This window comes from Suricata suricatta, chromosome 11, assembly GCF_006229205.1.
Source record: "Suricata suricatta isolate VVHF042 chromosome 11, meerkat_22Aug2017_6uvM2_HiC, whole genome shotgun sequence".
Taxonomy (NCBI): Eukaryota; Metazoa; Chordata; class Mammalia; order Carnivora; family Herpestidae; genus Suricata; species Suricata suricatta.
The window spans coordinates 104,012,842-104,031,467 of record NC_043710.1 but is presented as its reverse complement, the minus strand read 5'-3'; the positions used below and the strand labels follow the sequence as shown (position 1 = coordinate 104,031,467).

The 18,626-nt window shown below is 47.8% G+C and overlaps 1 protein-coding gene across 18 annotated transcripts in view; it reads right to left on the bottom strand.

Moving 5' to 3' along the window:
- The window catches only part of NCAM1 (neural cell adhesion molecule 1), a 300,388-nt gene that overhangs the window by 45,245 nt on the left and 236,517 nt on the right, over nucleotides 1–18,626 (bottom strand). For 11 of the 18 annotated variants that reach the window (XM_029956563.1, XM_029956565.1, XM_029956566.1 and 8 more), the window contains exons 3-9: nucleotides 17,417–17,635; nucleotides 16,233–16,376; nucleotides 15,730–15,867; nucleotides 14,205–14,322; nucleotides 13,593–13,759; nucleotides 7,480–7,622; nucleotides 1,052–1,081 (exon numbers count right to left, since the gene is read on the bottom strand). In XM_029956563.1, coding sequence (XP_029812423.1) covers nucleotides 1,052–1,081; nucleotides 7,480–7,622; nucleotides 13,593–13,759; nucleotides 14,205–14,322; nucleotides 15,730–15,867; nucleotides 16,233–16,376; nucleotides 17,417–17,635 — 959 coding nt within the window. The remainder of the gene's footprint in view (nucleotides 1–1,051; nucleotides 1,082–7,479; nucleotides 7,623–13,592; nucleotides 13,760–14,204; nucleotides 14,323–15,729; nucleotides 15,868–16,232; nucleotides 16,377–17,416; nucleotides 17,636–18,626) is intronic. The other 7 variants (XM_029956568.1, XM_029956569.1, XM_029956574.1 and 4 more) reach the window with 1 other exon arrangement.

Below are 18,626 nucleotides of genomic sequence, written 5' to 3'. Positions count from 1 at the left end.
ATAGGCAGTCGACTCTTCACTATTAAACAGCATTAAATATTTATAGCCACGACCCGAACACATGAGTTATGTGTTCTGACTAATTATCATTTCTGGAAGACTAAGAGGAAAGAGTTACCTAATTAAAACACAGTATACAGGACTGCCTTATTCTATATCGATAGTATTAGAATACCAGCTTTTTCTGGAGAAGAGACAAAAGCTATTTAAAAAAGATATTTATAGATCCAATCCTTGAATCTCATCTAAAGTAAACTAGCTTTTATTTTGCTGTCTTTCACTTATACAAATCAGTGAAAACATGATAGGCAGGATTGTAACGAGGGTCTTGAGTGTGTGACATGAAAATCTAAAGATTAATATTTAGCTTCAGTTTTCAAACGAGGTCCCACATTACCCAAATGGAAGGAAGCAGTCAGAGAACTCTCAAAGGCTAAATGCTACTGACTTCTAAAACCATTTGTGCCAAATCATGCGACTCTCAGAAATGTAATGCTCTATGAAAGTAACATAGGTGTGCTCAGCAATTTGGGGAAACCAAGGAGAGATGCCACTGCATGGCTTTGACATGAAATGAGATGTGATCATTTACCAGGACCCATCGTTCTAAAATAAAGCGAGCAACAAGATGAGTTGAGCTGGAAAAGGCTGAGTGGGTTTTTAGACCACTAACTCTGTGACTTTATGACCCAAAGCCACATCAACCCGGTGAGAGGGAAAGAAAAAAATCTCATCATTTCAAAACGCCTGGCCTGGGAATTGGAGCGATTTATTTCTGTAAGTATAATTACCTGGAGGTGATTTTACCAGCACCAGCAAGAGAATAAGATCCAATTTTAAGAAGTAATAAGGATTTGTTCATCCACTCCCAACACAGCTTGCTTGCTCATTCTAAGACACTATTGCTAAGTAACATCTACCACTATTGACCTATTCTTTAATCTAACTAGATGACTAATTAGTCTAGCATGTCTGGTTATTCAACTGTAATGGCGAGTTAAACTGTGATGCTTTCAAACTAAAGACTGGCTAGTGGTCAGGGAAGCTATACCTCCTGCTTCTCCGGTCGAGTCCACGAAGCCTGGAGAGAACAAGATATAAAACACAACAAGAAAGCAGTAAAATCTTACAACATGTTGCTTCGGAGAATTGATGTATCACACTGCATTCCGTGCACATGCAGCTTCTTTTCAACTCAGAACTTCTTCCAAGGCTCACTTTCAAGGGTATGCTTATTACCCAGTAGAATTTAGGGTTAAGTTTTCCCCGCCCCCTTATGCACATTAAGGTGTACAATTCAAAGGAGAAGGCTTTCCTAATCTTTGGTCCACAAACACAAGGGTACCGGCAGACCCAGTAGACCGCACCTGTTCCAGAACGTCTTGAGTATTTCTCGTAGTTATTTCGTGATGCTACTAGCTCTAACCACGACATCTAGAGATACTTTTAGTGTAGGTTTCCTCCTTTGGATTCTATTAGACGGTTTATCACAAAAATACGAATGCCATTTTGTGCTCATGCATTTTATAATTCGTTGCATGCATCCTATTAAAAATCACGTGTCTATTTGTTTTTTTTCAAGGAACTAACAAAGGAGCAGAGAGGTACATTAGGAATGGTTAAGTACAAAGTCCTTAAGGTTGCTGGTCAGGAAACTTCCAGGGCAGCAAACTCTGAGCGCTGCGGCAGGCGCCAGTCAGTTCTCAAAGGCAGAGGAATGCCCGGACGGCATGCAGGCTCAAGCGTGCACCATCAGCCTCAAACATGGCATTCACAAAGGAGGGCGTCAACTTAGAAACACAGAGGTGTGCGTACTGTCCTACCCACATCTGCGCGTTTTACTTATCCGGCACTTGGGCATCTCCTACGCTTACAGGTTTTCTGTTTACACAGCGCGATTCCAAAACATCCTACCTGGAGTTGCTCTTTTTATTAAATGGCATGACTGCCTGCTTGTCCCTGATGCTCAGATGGAAAAAGGAGAGAACAGATACCAGAGACACCGCAATGCAAACCAGGAAATGCAAATGGGTTAGCAAACATTTAGTAAGAGTCCACTAAATGCAAAGAGCTTTCGTGAGACATGAGGATGGAGAGGTTGAGTTATGTCACGTGATGTTGGAATGAAGAGAAAAGTGAGCACAGAGGACCATGCACAGACCAAACTGTCAGTGTGCCAACATGTCACATGTGGCCGCCAATGAGAAGCTTGTCTGTCACATGCCAGGGCTGCATGAATTAAGACTTTTTTTTTTTTTTTTTAAAAGAACTATCTCATAGGGAGTTGCTTTTCAAATCTGATCCTTCTTGTGCCTCTCCCAAATCGCTACGGTCTTGGGTCATTGAGAAGAGGTAGTTGCTGGTAACACAATGCTGACCTCCTGCCTGTGTGCCCGATGGAATGGTAGAATATGCCTTGACCCTAAGAATTTGGTAATGGTGTGTGGCTCACTTTAAGACAATCTGATGTGCAAATACACACATGTAAAACAAATTAGGATATGATTAGCCACGGTCCAGAAATTTTAAGTTCCAGGTTCGTTTGATATTCACATTTTAGTATCTCACATATGAGTCTCAGGAATATGTACATAAACTAAAGCGAAGCATCCCTACACTTACCCTAAAGTAGACCCTGCTAGCCCTCTGCCCCTGCCCCGAATACGCCAGACTCTAACTACTCATCACAGGCACCTTTTCCGGTGTTTATAGGTGGGCACCTGGTTTGCATTAACGAGGACTTCTTCCCGGTGACAGAAAGACCCAGTTTCCAGTGAATCCAGAATTTCAAAGGTCTCTCTTACTTGTGGGATTTGTGGAATACTCTGTCAGCTAAAGACTCGAGGTTCACAAAATTCCATTTTTTCTACCTCTTCTGAGCTCCACTCTTTGCCCCTCTTCTTTGCCTTAAAAATTATGGCTTCATATGCATTCCTTTACCAGTCATTTCAAAGTCATGTTCAAACAAGAGGTTCAAATATGCACACAGAGGACGTGTTCTGCTAGCAACTGATTGTGTAAATCATCACCCAGAGGTCTTGCCCAGTATTGTAAATGGTACCTGGAAGTTTGCCCCACTCACTCACATCCCTGGCAATATTTAAAATGAATCTCAGTAGGATGAACAAGGAAATAATGTAGATGTGCAACTTTCCTTGTACCTGCATCATCACAATGTCCTCCAGACACACTGATCAAGCTGTCCCATCATGATGTTCAAATACGGTTTGTCTCAAGGTCTTCTTTTTGTTTGTTTGTTTCGGGCCAACATAATGGAGACTAAGAAATGGATTAACTTTCAGACAGAAGATCTACCCTAAAGTCTTAATGACCCAAAGGGAGCCTACCTGTCATCAGTTGTAGAGCAAAACCAACTCAACTAGCTGAAGCTTAGCAGACTGATTGTAATCAGTCTCGAAGGAGTGATTGGACAGAACCCAGAGAGGCGATCAGATAGGTTGTGACAATCAGGCTCAGTGTACTGGCTTTTGCTTGTTTTGTTTTTTTTTTTCCTCGTCCCCAGTGAAGAGGAACATCAGTATTGCATTAGAAAGTTACTAACTCGGTACCTATGGTTGAAAGCCTTTTCTCTCCTCTTCTCTTAAGAAGGGTAATACTAGACAAACACTAGACTTAACTAAGCAATGAAGCCAAAGACCAAGCTGCTTTAATTCGCTTATATTGTAATCAGCTTTATTAAATAAATTATTGAATCTTCCACAGAAGTCCTCAAAATCATAAAGAGCATCATGATATGGGGAGTTCTGCCTTCTGGTGACCCAGAGGAAGGCCCGGGTAGCATTCTAAAGACTTTGTACTTGACCGTGTCCCAGTCCGCATTTTTATCAGAGACTTGGACCAAGATATTTCAAGTGAGGGTTCACACAAGGTTGGGGGCAACAGCTGATCCAGATGCTGGATGGCAGCTGCTTGGGGAGGGCTGCTGAACTGCTTGCCTTTGGGCCTTGCGATGTGGGGTCACCGCTGTTAGACCTCATTACTTTAAAAATATGTACACAAAGCAGGGGGGCCCATGTGGCCTGAAATGCCCTAGACCTGCAGACCTTTAGGAAAGTTCTGATAAAGGCCAGACTCGCCTGGTTAGAAGGAGGGACTGAAACGGTCCTCAAGCCAGAAAGAGTTTGTGTAGGTGGCATCGTTGGTAATTGAGGTGATCAGAGGTGGCTCCTGGCATCTAGAAGGTGGTGCTGAGTTTCTGGTCATGCACAGGACCATCCCAGTGCAGGAGGTGCCTTCCCAAATTGTCAGTGACCGCCCCCCCCCCCCCGAGAAACATCGGGTTGCAACAAACGAAATACAACTTTCAGCAGAAATAAATATAAAATTCTGCATTTGGGGCAAAGCACTCCATTGCATAAGAGCAGGCTAAGGGGCGATGTGGCTTCAATGCAGTTCAGATAAAAAAGAGCCGAGCGTTTTAGTTGACCACAAGCTCCATCCGAGGCAACACAATGAGGAAACCGCTGCAGGGGCTAATGTGACTTTAACTGCATGCTGGTGTCCAGATCAAGGGAGTCAGGGCTGCACAGAAGACTGCAGTCATTACACTGGGCGCCACAAAACTTCAGGGGGCCGTCAGTGGACTGGGACCACCCGGACCACTAGAAAGCACAAGGCGGGGAACACACAATCTCAGAGATGGGAAGACCGCTGAGTGTGTTTAAGAGAAGAAGAGTGGGAACTACTGGAAAATCCAAGAACGCTCGCACAGGGGACTGGGAGGTGGGAAGGCAGAGCGGAAAGGAAGCAGACCTTCCCGATCACCAGCACCGGCCAGCTGTCTTGCCGAGGACAGTCGCCATCACCCTTCAGAGAGTGGCTGAGAGGCTTTCTGGCAGATATGCTGGCAAGTGAGGGCCAGGTGAGACCAGACAACCTGGAATACGGCTTCCCTTCCCACCTGCTACGATTCCAGGGTTTTGTGTGGCCTCATTCTCAGGAGACTTCCTGACCTCAGAGGTTATTGTTATCTGCTTAGAGTATCAGCCTGCTTTTAAAAAAACAATTGTTGGGGCGCCTGGGTGGCTCAGTCAGTTAAGCCTCCGACTTCGGCTCAGGTCAGATCTCACATTCGTGGGTTCGAGCCCCGAGTCAGGCTCTGTGCTGACAGCTAGCTCAGGGCCTGGATCCTGCTTCCGGTTCTGTGTCTCCTCCCTCTGCCCCTCCCCTTCGCATGCTCTGTCTCTCTCTGTATCAAAAATAAATAAAACATTAAACAAAATTTTTTCAAATAAAAAAATTAAAAAACAATTGGTTTTTTTTTTTACTCCTATGCTGCAGTGACTCTGGTCATCTTGGTCCCTGATTATATACGATGCACCTTCAGGTGGAGGAGAACACGACAGGCCGCTGCCAGGTAGAAGTGAGATTTATTACTTGGAGTCCGACGGGCGCCTATAATGGGCCATCTTCCTTCTCTTAATTACCAGCTATCCCCGGTGTGGGGTGGGCAGCAAGCCTCTTTGATGTCAATATATAACTGATAGAAATGGCAAGGTTCATATGCAGGGGTTCCTTTAAGCACGTATGTTAAGCTGGTGTCACATCACGGGCTGGTCTGGAGGAATTGCTCTAATATTGTTTCACTCCTGCTCCAGTAAGGTGTCAAGTAAGCCCGAAGGCAGTCTGTAGTAAAAGGAACCATGATGTAATCTACGGGGCCGGGCTTCCACAGCATCTCAGGTTGAGACAGATGATCTACTGATAACCAAATCACAAAGAATGTGCTTGGCCTGAGATGGTCTCCGTCGGATACCTTTGGTCTCACTACATAGTAAGTCCGAGTGGGTATTAGTGCCTGGTTATTTGTTCTCATTCTGTAAAAATGAGTTCACAGATATAAGCCAGAAGTGCCCACCTATTAAAGAACTTAGGGTAGGCACAAATCCTAATCGCCCTTTTGGTCTAGCTTGGCTGTTGAGCTATTCCTAGAAAAGACAGCGAATTGAAAAGCATCATTCATCTGGGATAGATATTATTTCTGTCCTTTACTGTAGGTCAGCGGTATACACTGGTTCATTCTGGACAAATCTACTCACAAGCCTGATGTAGAAAAGTCTGGTGGGCGCAGCCCTGTGGTTTAAGCCCTGAAATGTACATTCAATCCATGTAACACACACGATGGGAGCTGAAATCTGAGCTTAGGGTTTAATTCCAATGTTGATAAAGAAAGTATCCAAGTAAACACCACATTTCCTAGGCCAGTTGGTTTTCACAATATCGAACAGCATATGCGAGTTTCAAAAATACTTAGCAGTTCCTTGAGTTTTTGTTAAGTGGAATTCAACTGTGGAGGTAAAACTTGCAAAGTAATAATGGGCTTTTTGGAAAGGCAACTTCTATTCCTTTTGATTTAGTTTTGTTTTCCATTAGCAGGGCGGAAATCAGACCCTCAAATGCAAATCCCTAACGTGACTCTGGCATTTCCCACTATCTCTTTTTGACGTTATTTGAGTTTACCCTCTCTAGGGATTTCCTTTAGGCAGGCAGAAGAGTGAGGATCTATCATTTTTGACATTCAGGTCAATAAGCAATCCGTTATAAACGTTCTTTAAGGCTAAGGCCATTAGTCCTGAATAGGTGACAAAGTTTTGGCCAACTCACGTGAAGCCCATTACTAGAGGGGATAAGAGATGAGACTGGAGACATGCCATGAGAGGGTTTGAGCTGGTTGGAAGCCAAGCTTCTCCCTCCCCCTGCTTTTGGCCCACTCCGCAGCAAAGGGCTGCAATGCCGTAAGATTATCTAAATTTTTATATATTGTCAATAATGATGATAGCTTTCTAGGGGCCTATAAATCTACCCACTTCAAAGCTAAATCTTTCCAGTCATTTCAATTTACCAGGAAGGTGGCGGCCATGTGCTTAAACTCTCAGTGAATGTACTGCAGAGCCCAGCGGAATCATCATCCCATAGAAACTGCTAATTATTTTTGCCTTCAGAACAAAGTGATGTCCAAATGTGACCGGAAATACAGGCAGACACAAAGGCAACCAAGCTTTTGTGCATATAGTGCATGTACAGCATGGGTCTACAAAACACAAGGGAAAGAGTCATAGGGCTCATTCTGATCCCCACTATTTCCGGGCGACGCTTCCTTGGCTGGCCCCTGACGTGATGGTAATACCAGCGGGGGCCCCAGGATCTTGGCTTCTCCTTGCTCCTCATAGCTCCATAGTCCAGAATCACTACCCCTCCCTCCCCAGAACGTCTGACTTGACCATGCCCATAATATCACACCCCTGCAAATCTTTGCAAGAAATTGTGGTCCTTCCTCTGTAAGGGGACCCTGATGAGGCCACAGCCGGGCAGGCTGGAGGACAGAGGCCACGGGACCTGGCGCGGCCTCTGGGGCCCGCATCCCGACTTTGGGCTCACGGAAGAGAACGGGGCATGGGCGGACACAATCTGCTCGAAGCCTGCGTCCCACGGCCCTGAAGCTCTCCGGGGATATCATACCTTTTCTTCGCTGCTGATGTTCCGGGTAGAAGTCCTCCAGGTGATGGAGGGAATGGGGTCTCCGGAGGCTTCGCAGGTGAGAGTGACTTGTTCCTCCAGTTCCATGGCTGTCTGGTTCTCCACATATGTGATTTTGGGTTTTGCTGGAAAGACAGGACACGTTTATGAGTCTATCTGGTCTTTCAGCTCTCTGGTTTAAGTTCTAACATGCACCCATTCAATGAAGGTTATGTACTTATTAAGTGTAAGACCCTAGTCTAGGTGTTGTAGGAGACAAAGAACAGAATCTTCAAGGAGTGTGCAATTAGGCAAACGACAACATCGATGTGCTGGCCAGAGTGACAAGATCCCAAGAGTGAGAGTGCTAAGGGCAATGGGTGGAGAAGGCACAGAGCAGAGAGAGATTGCCCCTCTGGCTGGAACCTTCGCAAGCAGAAAGGTTTGGGCTGGGCCGTGAGACTTTCAGCACGTGGAACTCTGGGACAGAGACAGTCATTCCCAGTAAGAATTTCCAAGTGTAGAAACCCGCTTGACAGAAAGCAAAGAAGTGGGAACACGGGAAGAGGGCAGTGGGGCAGGAGCCTGTGTTCGTGCCTCACAGTAAGGGGAGGCGATGCAGGGCCCTAGCACAGAGATTGTGACTGCTTGGCTAAGGCGCTTGCTTTGAGTGATCTTGGGGGGCTGATGGAGGCCCACTGGCGGTGTTTGATCCGACGAACGAAATGGCCATTTGTGCTTCAAGAAGGTTAATCTATGGAAAACTCAAGATGATTTAGAATGGGGGAAATCTTGAGGCGGGAAAAACAATTCGGAAGCTCTGGCCATGCCCCGGATGTGGCTTCACACAGCCCCGAACCGGGTGGTCTGGGGTGGGGGGCTGACGCAGAAGGGCAGCTTTGAGAGAGGCACTTATGGCAGGCTTTCCAGGAAGTGCCAAGTGAACAGAGGGCAAAGGAGGCCAGGCAAGACACAAAAGAGGAGGTGCGAAGGAGTTCATGTAGCTCCTCGCTCCTCGCTGGTGGAGAGAGCTGGGTGAGCACGGAGTCCAGGAAGGAAAGATGGCGGGTGGTGGGTTGGGGGCTGTGAGGTGGGCTGGGGCGGAAAGGAGATGAGATGGGTTCATTTTCCAAATGTTTTGGGGAATGCAAGAAAACACAAGCATTCGAAAGCGGAGTTAAATGTTAAAACATTAGAGAAAATTGACTTTTCCTGATCTAAAACAATTATACTCTGAAATTGCTGAACCTTCCATGGGAGAGAAAAGATAACACGGCACAAATGTAACTTATTTCACTAATGGAGGAGAAAGACCAGGCTTGATACACAAACAAAAAAGAAATAAATTTACGGATAATGTTGGAAGGAACTGCATTTCCTTTACATTCAAATTCGTATGGAACCACCAAGTAGGTTAATGAACTACCGTCTATATACATCCTACAAGTTGAGGCCCTCCATTCTGCTTTAATAAAGAGAAAGCAATGGCAAGGCTGTGCATTCTCTGTAGCAAATACCTGCTTCTGTATAAAGTTGCCCATATCGATCAAATATTGCACTACAGTTAATCTGTATTAAACAGCCTGCTTGGCAAATCCTTTTTTGACCACAAGCACATAGGCACATCTCAATCCATGTGGCCAAACGATCACAAATTAAAATTGATGGAGTCCAGTTGAGTGAGGTTTTCCCCTAGGAAGGCTTTGCGTCTTTCTTGGTAAACGAGATTTTCGAGGTGGCCACAACTCACACTAAATGGACTACGTGTTAAGTGTGGCTGGACAGGAGGTTTTAGAAAGATAAAAGCTGAATTTCTATACCTGTTAAAATCACAGACTGAAAAGTGCTAAAAAAATAAATAAATAAAACGCAGGCAAACAACCGAATTCACTGAACTGGACAGTTGTTTTGTGATCTGGAGGCAGTTGTAGGAAGGCTGAATTTTTGGCCTCTTGGAATCTAGATGGATGTTGTGACCTAGACAGTGTTTTCTGGCCTTCTCTGGACCCCCAGAGCTTGGTCCTGGCAGACAAGGGATAGGTAACATCTATTAAAGTTTGGTTTCGTGGCTCCATTTCCCAGAGGGTTACAAAGGGTACACTGTATGAATCTTTAGAAGAAAGGAAAGTGTATTCTTACTAAAAACATTGTTAACAATAGCTAACTACAGAGAGCTGTTGGGAAGGAAGGCAAGCGCCTCCCTGATGATTTAGCCTCCCTGTACCATAGAAGCAAGGCTCTTGTGAGAAGTAATTGAAGACTTAGAATATTGCCTTGGAGATAGGATACCAATATAATTTACTGTCCAAATCAGGACACCCTTGAGTGTGAAAAGGGATGCTCTACATAATCACCTTGGGACAATGGGCATCATCAGGCCAACAGGGACAGATACAGGGTCATTTCCCTCTGTGCCCCAGGATCCAGAGCAGGATCTCCAGGTTTTGTCTTCAGATGGTTCTTATACCATCTTCATTAATGTCTGTTGCGGGCCCTTGACTTTGGATCCCCGTTCTATATTACACCTGCTGCTTTGGGATTTAATGTCTCAGACTTTTCCATTGCACGGCTCCCCATGGACCCTCCTGTGAGAACAGCTGTCCTTGGGAGTTTTCCAAGCACACAGGCCCTCCTCTTCCAGCATGCCCATGGCTCTGCACTCCGCCACTAAGGATTGGTCTTGTCTATTCCCACTCCAGTCCAGGCCCCTGCATCCCCAGCCCAGGGAGGGCTCCAGGGCCCTGCCTCTCTGAACGGAGAGGCACACCTTCCTTCAGGCTTTATGCTGTGTGGTAACTCCCAAGGGCTGTGTGGTCCTACGGAGTCAGTGAACCAAGCCTATGGGTGACCTTGCCTCAGCCCACAGCAGCATGAGGCCTCAAGAGCATTCGTGCGAGCATAATAGGAGTATGAGGAGACAAAAATACTTCTTGAGAAGGGCCCACGGGGAGAAAAGCAATGGAAATTTACTGCCAAATTTAAAGAAAGGTAGGATGTAACTTCTTAGTAAAAAGAGCTTCTGGCTGATAACTAGGGCAGTGCGTGCTAGACCGTGCCCCCTTCTTAGGAAAAAATGATGTCAGTAAGGTGCACTTCTGGCAGTGTCTAATTTAGATACACCCCGAACATCCTAATTGCCTTCCCTTCTTGAATCAGGGGAGTTCCACACGCTTCTCTACTAAGCTCCCGGTTTCTTTGCTCTTCTGGCCCCACTGCTGCTGACTCCGCTGCCACTGGGAGCCTGCCCCATCATTTCTCCCCTAGTGGCTGGTCCTGTGACAGGCCAAGGGGAAGGAGAGGGACAGAGTGAAGTAAAGGTGGGGCCCTAACTAGCCACCCTCACCTTGGCCTTGCTACCAATCCCCTAAGCCAAGGGAGGCCAGGGGAGGTGGAAGAGGAGGTTAAGAATGTGAAATGGAGAAGAAAAGGAGTGTGTGCATGAGGTTACTCCAAGGAGGCTATGCAAACCCTCCCCCGGGCATCCCAGAGGTGGACTCCCATTCTGGATGGGGGCTGGGTTAGACGCGGCCCCTAGGAGTTGGTCATTCGCTTAGCTCTCTCTGCAGGGCTCTGGCCTCTTCTCCTCTGTTTGCTCATCTGGACTAACATATATTCTCCCAGTGTGATCTTGAGGAAGAAATGTGTGTGTGTGCATGTGTGTGTATGTGTGTGTGTGTATAAGTATGTGAGTATGTGTGTATATATGTGAGTGGGGGGGGCAGGACGAGATGCATGGTGGGAGAGGCGGGGGAAAGACAAATCATGCCTTGCCTCAGATCCTGCATCCTACATTCCCTGCCTCATCACCTCCTTCCCCAGACCTCCAGCTCTTTCGTCTACACTGGCGCCACGAGGCTCCTGACTCACCACACACGCCTTCTTCCCGGATGGCCACCAGCAGCAGAGAGGCCTGGAAGGGAAACCGAGCTCTGTTCCTGACCAGCCAAGGAAGGAGTGAGTGTCCTACAGAGAAAGCATGTTGCCCATGGCGGAAAATGCAGGGCACACACTAACCTCAGCATATCCCTAGTCACTGTGGCAGCCACTCAGAGGTAGTTCTGGGTCACGCTGAGTTTCATAGAGTAGTAACTCCCATTGTCAGGGAAGGGATCTAAAAGCCGACCGCCTGGGTTTAAGTCCTGGCTCCCTGGGTAGTTTGCTCAATTCTCTGTGCTCACTTTCCTAATTTGTAAAACAAGACAATACTTAGATCTACCTCACAGGGTTGTGCTGCGGAGTAAGAGTCTGTTTACACACACTACTTCACTTACTGCTGGACACGCGACAGACACTTGCGTCATGTTGGGTGTTCCTACTACCCTACGGGGCCATTATCTAAGAACTTCCCAAGACAAATGATGGTGACAAGCTCCTGGACTCCTCCCCCTGCCGTAGACATTGTGTTCCATTCACATAAACCGCTCTTCCTTCATTTCTGCAGTTTCTGGCACCTATGATCGACCACACACTGTCCTGCCCCCTGGAGGTTCCCAGTCCCCATCTACAAGGAGCTCACATTCAACATAACATGGATCCTGCCTCTGGGGTGTGTGTGTGTGGCCTGAGGTCCCCGTCCACGCCCCCCTTTTCACTTTGGAAGCCCTGCTTGTGAAATAGCACACCGTTGGTGAAGACCTCCCTAACGTCGGGCCTCCACGGCCACAGATCTTCCCTTCCTATGAAACACCATGCACATCAACATTATGAGGTCCTTACAATGGACTGTCATTAAAAATGTCAGCGTTGGTCATCACTGTGAGTCCGTGAGCCTACTGATAAAGACCGAGAGCTTGTCACTCATCCTCATAACCTTGGCAATGGCCGGGCCTGTGGCAAACACTCAGCTGTTGTTGGCGGACACTATCTATTATAGTTTATATGCTTATGGGTCCATCTCCTTCCTGTGTCCCTTAGATGGACACGTACTTGTCTCTGCTGCCCCTCTCTCCCGCAGCACTGATGCTCCATAAATATTTGTTAAAGGAAGGAAAACATTAACAAATGCGTCTGTCATTATAACATGGAAAGACTTGAAATCTACCCCTCTGGTATCTAGCCCCACCATCTACAGTGGACTAAAAAGATGAGCAGATAAGTGTGGAGAGCCACTGGGCTGAGCATTTCTCTGTCACAAGTGCCTTTTCCAAGGCCAGGTCCAAAGGCATGTTAGCTCTAAATGAATGGAAGCTCACTAAGTTTATGCAGGTGGAGAGAGTAGAGATATAGGGGACCTTCTCGTGACCTTGGTGGCACTGTTCCACACAGGCCAGGGAGAGAAACAAGGTGACACAGGCAGTCAGCCTGTTGGTCACTGGTATTTACCAAGGGCCTTCAGTAGCCCAGCGGTGCTTGAAGTGGCAGAGCTAAAGCAGGAGAGAAAGAGGAGCTGACTCTACCATCTCGGAGGTACGAGACAATGACCCCCAAAGAAAGGTGTAAATGAGACCAGTTTGGGTTTGAGAAGTGTGGTGAAGAAAGTAGAGTGAGCTCGATGGAAGCACTCAGGAGAGGTGGGTGGGGAGGTAGTGGCGTGTTAGCCAGGGCAGGGCAGGAAGGATTCATCGAGAAGGTGGGCGGAGCTGAGATCTGAATGGTGCAGGAGAAGAAGGCGGCTCAGAGTAGATCTGGGGAAATGATATTCCAAGCAGAAGAGGTATTGAGTGCAGTGTCGTAAGCTGAGGTGTGTCTGAGCCGCAGAAGGAGGGCCTGAGGGGTTGCAGAGGGAGGAACAAAGGGCAGGAAAGATGGGGCTGGACAGCAAGGCAGGGGCTAGCTCAAGTCTGGCCAGGGAGGGAGTCTGGATTTCATTCTGGTCGCAACGGGCAGCCATGGGAGAATTTTAAACAAAGGATTGCTGCTTGAGGTCGTTCTGGCTGCTGTGAGGAGGGGTTGAAAGGAAGCACGGCTGGGGGTTGAGAGACCAGCTGGGAGGCTGTCCCACTGACCAGGGGAGGAGGGGGATGGCACGGACTCAGGCTCAGATGGTGGAATTGGCAGACGTGGTTGCACTTGGAGCCGATTCCGAGGCAGAGTAGATAGGGCCTTGCCGGTGGATGGAGTGTGCAGGGTAAGAGGGAGTGTGGCAGAGCTATAACCTTGACGCCCGCCGTCCTTACCGAAGACTTTGAGATGGATGGACGCGTCCTGCTCTCCAGCCTTGTTCTCGGCAATGCACACGTACTCGGCCTCGTCATCCTTGTCCACCCTCCTGATGGTCAGCTCGGAACTGTCGTCGCTGAAGACGTATTTGTCATCTTCCTCATTCTCTATCTGCTCCCCGTCCCTAATTGGTGCAGAAATGCAAAGTATCATGAATTTGACCACAGAGATAAGATGTTTAGTTTTAATCAGTTTCCATAAAATGCAGACCGAGCCCATGGGAAAGACTCGGTCTTCACATACAGTCCCTATACCAAATTGCACTTCCCATGGACCTTAGATTCCTCCACCCAAAACTCTGTTTCTCTGTCCAGGGGCTTATAAGCTGCACCTGCGGACCTTGCAAAGAGGGCCTCCAAGGCCATGTCCTCTGGCTCTGCCCCACAAACTGAAAATGAAGGGATCGGAGCACGAGGCAAGAGAAGCTTACAGAAAAGACTCCATCCTACACCAGAGCTGACATTCCCAAGCAGCCCATACCCATTTCACTGAAATGCCCACATGGAGCTGGCTCCATGGTGTTGCCTTCTCCACTAGTCCATGATAAAAGGCACGAGCCAGGCTCTTACTTTGTCCAGCTCATGGTGGGCTCTGGGAAGCCTTCAGCATCGCACACCAGGGTGACGGACTGGTCGAGGTTGGCGGTGGCATTCACGATGCTCTGCCTGGCCTGGACGGTGGGCGGCACTGAAGGGAAGAAGAAGTGTCACGGGTGGTTGTGAAAACCTGGAGGAACCCAGTGGCCTGGAGAAGACGCATTTCCAGGGGACCTCAGGTCAGAGGGTCACAGCCTGGAGGTCAAGAGTTCCGGGCAGCTGCAGGGCTGGTGTGAGGGATCTAAATTCAGATGTGTATGAAATAATTACTCCAAACTGAGTAAATAAGTCAACCACAAACATGCATCTGTGTTTTCTAGCAATATATCATATCATTTATGTACAGCAATGTATTATAATATTGCTTTTCAACAACACAGCTTCAGAAACTATATTCACATGTTTTATTTGTTTAAAATTTTTTTACATTTTTTATTTATTTTTGAGAGACAGACAGAGACAGAGTGTGAACAGGGGAGGGGCAGAGAGAGAAAGAGACACAGAATCCGAAGCAGGCTCCCGGCTCTGAGCTAGCAGTCAGCACAGAGCCCAACGTAGGGCTCAGATCCACAAACTGTGAGATCATGACCTGAGCTGAAGTTGAATGCTCAACCAACTGAGCCACCTGGGTGCCCCTGTTTTATTCATTTAAAAATAGCATTCAGCTTAAAACATAGTATTCAACTCATATTAGCTATTTATCATTATATAGTTTCTTAATCAATACATATTAAACTTACAGCTACCACAGTAAGTGGAACTTGATGTCCAAAAGGGGGCTCTTGATACTGGAAAAAGTTGGAAATGCCTGTTCCTGGTGGTTAAATGGTTAATACCATTTCAAAATGCATCAGCTCACCGAGTGACATTTCTCTGGGACTGTCATAAACAGCCTTGTGCACAAACTGTTTCCACCAAAAGGACTGAGAGGGGGAGAATTTGGCAAAAAATTTATATCAACAGCTAAAACAATTCAACCACGATTTACTTATTTTCTTAGTACTGACATTATGATTTCCTGTAAACATCTTGTAAATGTCAGATCGATTCCACGGATGTGTTTCTTTGACACTGCAAATTAAGATTAATAAGCCCATGGCCCACGATTCTGACTATTCTGAGGACTGAATTGATTATAATATTTTCTTTGAACTTTGAGCCAGAGGACTAACCTCATGATTACGGTAGCATCAAAGACAAGAAAGGATGACTAAGAACTTATCGGTAAGCATGGGGGAAGCTTCCAGGGCCGTAAGACAATGAAGGGCATTCAAGAGTTGCGCTAGAAGTCCTCCAAAGTTAAGGGAGACCAAAAGGCCAGTGTATTAAGGAGAAAACAAAACAAGCCAGAGGCTGTGTAGGGAGGAGGGAGTCAGTCGAGATGGTTGTGTGAGTCAGGACGGGATTGATTTAACGGACCGAAGAGGAAGTTACGGAGGATGATGTGGGGAAACCAGGGTGTAGTAACGGAGAGAGCAGCAAGAACAGATCTCCTCACCGTTCACAATGACCTGAATGTCCTTGAAGTTGATCTCCCCCCGGGCCAGGATCCTGCCCTCGCAGCGATAAGTGCCCTCATCTGTTTTCTTGATGCCCCGGATCTGCAGGTAGTTGTTGGACAGGACTATGAATCGGACTAGAAGAGACAAGAGGCGGGTTCATCCAAGGATCAGTCAGAGAACTCTGGCACCTAAAGGCAGGTCTCAGGGCCCTTTCTCTTTCCTCAGCTGCCATCTTACAGGTGGGGCTTCAAGCTGAAATGAAGGCATATGTTCCTGGTTCTGACACAGCCAAGAGCAAAAGTCTACTGGAAATTGGTCTTTCTCTTTGGAGAGAAAGTCAAGTGCCCGAATGGACAAGCTATAGACATACACCCAGTCAGGGCGTGGAAAGTGCATGTGGCTGAGGGACCCTGGCGCCTGAGTCTGGGCTGGCTGAGGGGAAACCCTAGGGGACTCGGTGGTTTGGGGGAAAGGCAGCTGCCAGGGAATTCGACCTCACCGTCTTTTTTCAGGATGACATCTCGGCCTTTGTGTTTCCAGATGATGGTAGGGGGGAGGGAGCTGACCACATCACACACGATCACAGCGTCTTCCCCCTCCCTGAACTCCTGCGGGGTTGGTGCGTTCTTGAACATGAGCTTTTCTGGAAAATGAGCAAGAGAAGAGTGAGGGGAAACAGCTGAATCTCCCACGCAGACCCTTTTATGCTAGAGCCATACTGCTCGGGTTAGGATCGTGGGCAACTCTCAATCCATATACCCAGGGGCACAAGACAGGAGCCCACCCCATATGTAGCCAAGATGCCAGGCAAAGCAAATGGTATAGGGGAATATGGCATCAAGGTTTGGCAAGCAATGCCTCTTCACTGAGTGCTGAATTTATCATACTTTGCATAGAAAGGGTTTATGGAGTGAAATGAGAGTCTTTCCCAAGTGTCCCTCACCATGTGGGATGGTGCCAATGAAACACAAAGCACAGGTGAATGGCATGAACCGTTAGAACACCTAGTCAACAATGACTGGCCATTGGTCCTTTCTCTGTCTCCCACTCTGTCTGGCACCCCAAACTCAGCCTTCCTAGAGCAGTGAGGATTTTGAAGAACAGAAGTAAAACAGGCTTAATGGCAGTAAATACAATGAAAATCAATACTTTCCATTAGCTGTCACCCACCGTTATACTGGCCAAGGAGACGGATGCATTATAACAAGGTAATGAGATGCCACCTCCAGACTTGGTTTCAATGACAATGGGAACCGCCTGCTCTGAGTGGCCCAGGGAGTTCAGATAATAATCCTCCACACTGCACCAAGCCTTTGGGCTCCATTAACAGCAGGGGAGAGTGAAATAACAGGGAAAACGTGAATTGTACAATAGTCAACTCTTGGGGAAGGGATAGGGAACCCTTAACAGCCCTCTGGGAACTGTGTAATTTGAAATTAGAGAACGGAGGCCAGAGGGAGGTAGCTGGGATCAGCATGAACCAGGTTGTGTGTTCTGAGTTGGCCGAGGATCATTCAAGAACATACTGGAGCTCTTATTAGCTCAGTTCAGAAAAGACTTAGGGAGCGGAATGGAGGAGGCCCTCAGCAGCCTTCGCTGCCCCCCTACTCTGCCTGCTGCCCACACGTCTTCTGGCCAAAGGAGAGCACAGGGAACACGGAGGGAGACAGGAAAGGCTCTTACGGAAGATCTTCACGTTGACCGTGGCCTCCGACTCACTGCCGTCCTCGCCAGTGACCACACACTTGTAGATGCCAGCGTCGTCGATGTTGGCATTGTAGATGGTGAGTGTGGAGGAGGAGTCGTCATTCCACACCACGGAGATCCGCTGCTGGTTTGGGGTGAGCTTTTCTCCATTGGGGGAGAACCAGGAGATGTCTTTATCTTTGGCATCTCCTGCCACTAAAGAGGAAGAGATTATTTTCAAACCACTTAAGTTGAAACAATGAGGTCCCCTCCAGGGTGACTGTGGGCTCTCAGTAAGAGCTGCTGAACAAGAGGTCTCTGGGCTTGATGCTCGGGGAGGGAGACCGTCTACGTTAGGATGCGTCGCAACCTAACCTGAGCTTCTGTGCTTCACTGTCATGTACACGACACCACTCACAGTAAGTGGGAAGAATGCAACCACCCCTGTGCCGGTATTCCTTCAAGTACCCTCTGAGGGGAGAGAAGAGGCGTTTGTTGGGGACCTACTGTGCGCCGGGCTCTAAATGAGGAGCTACAGCCCCACCGAATGGGGAGCAAAGGGAGTTAGTGTCTAGGATTGGAGCTCAAGGGCATAGCCAGTCTGAGCCAACTGATCAGCTGAAGTTTGAGGGCTTAGATTATGGTCTCCAGAGAGGATAAGGAGACACCAGCTAGGCTAAGAGTGTGGATGCCAACAAATTTTATTCGAGCATCTGCCAGCACACACTGGTCTGTCATTTCAGCACCCCACCTCAGACAGACAAATTCATCTCCTTAAATGCCACGAAGAAGGCAGCCAAGACCAGCCATGCATGCCTTCCCCAGGCCCCCTAGGAGGGGCAGATGCTGATGCTTAGCGGTCTCCGGCTCCGAGCTGGAACGAGGGCTCTGGGCCCCGCCTCTCTGCGCAGCCCCCTTCCTCGGGCCGCACCGCCCAGCCCCGCACAGATGCTTAGTATGGAAATGAGGCAGCCTTCCTTTCAGGGCCCATCATGGTTTCAATAAATATCGCTATTTGCAAGATGTGCTGTGGGCTCCACGGCTGCATCTCCAGATCGTTTAAATCGCTGTGATGAAGGCAAAGCCAGAGTGAACACACCCAGCGGCCGCAAGGCACCTCGGCCGTCGCAAATCATGATTGCACAGAAAGGCCTCTCACTGGCCAAAGCCACTTGCTCGATGTCAGTCTACACCCAGCTCAGCTCAA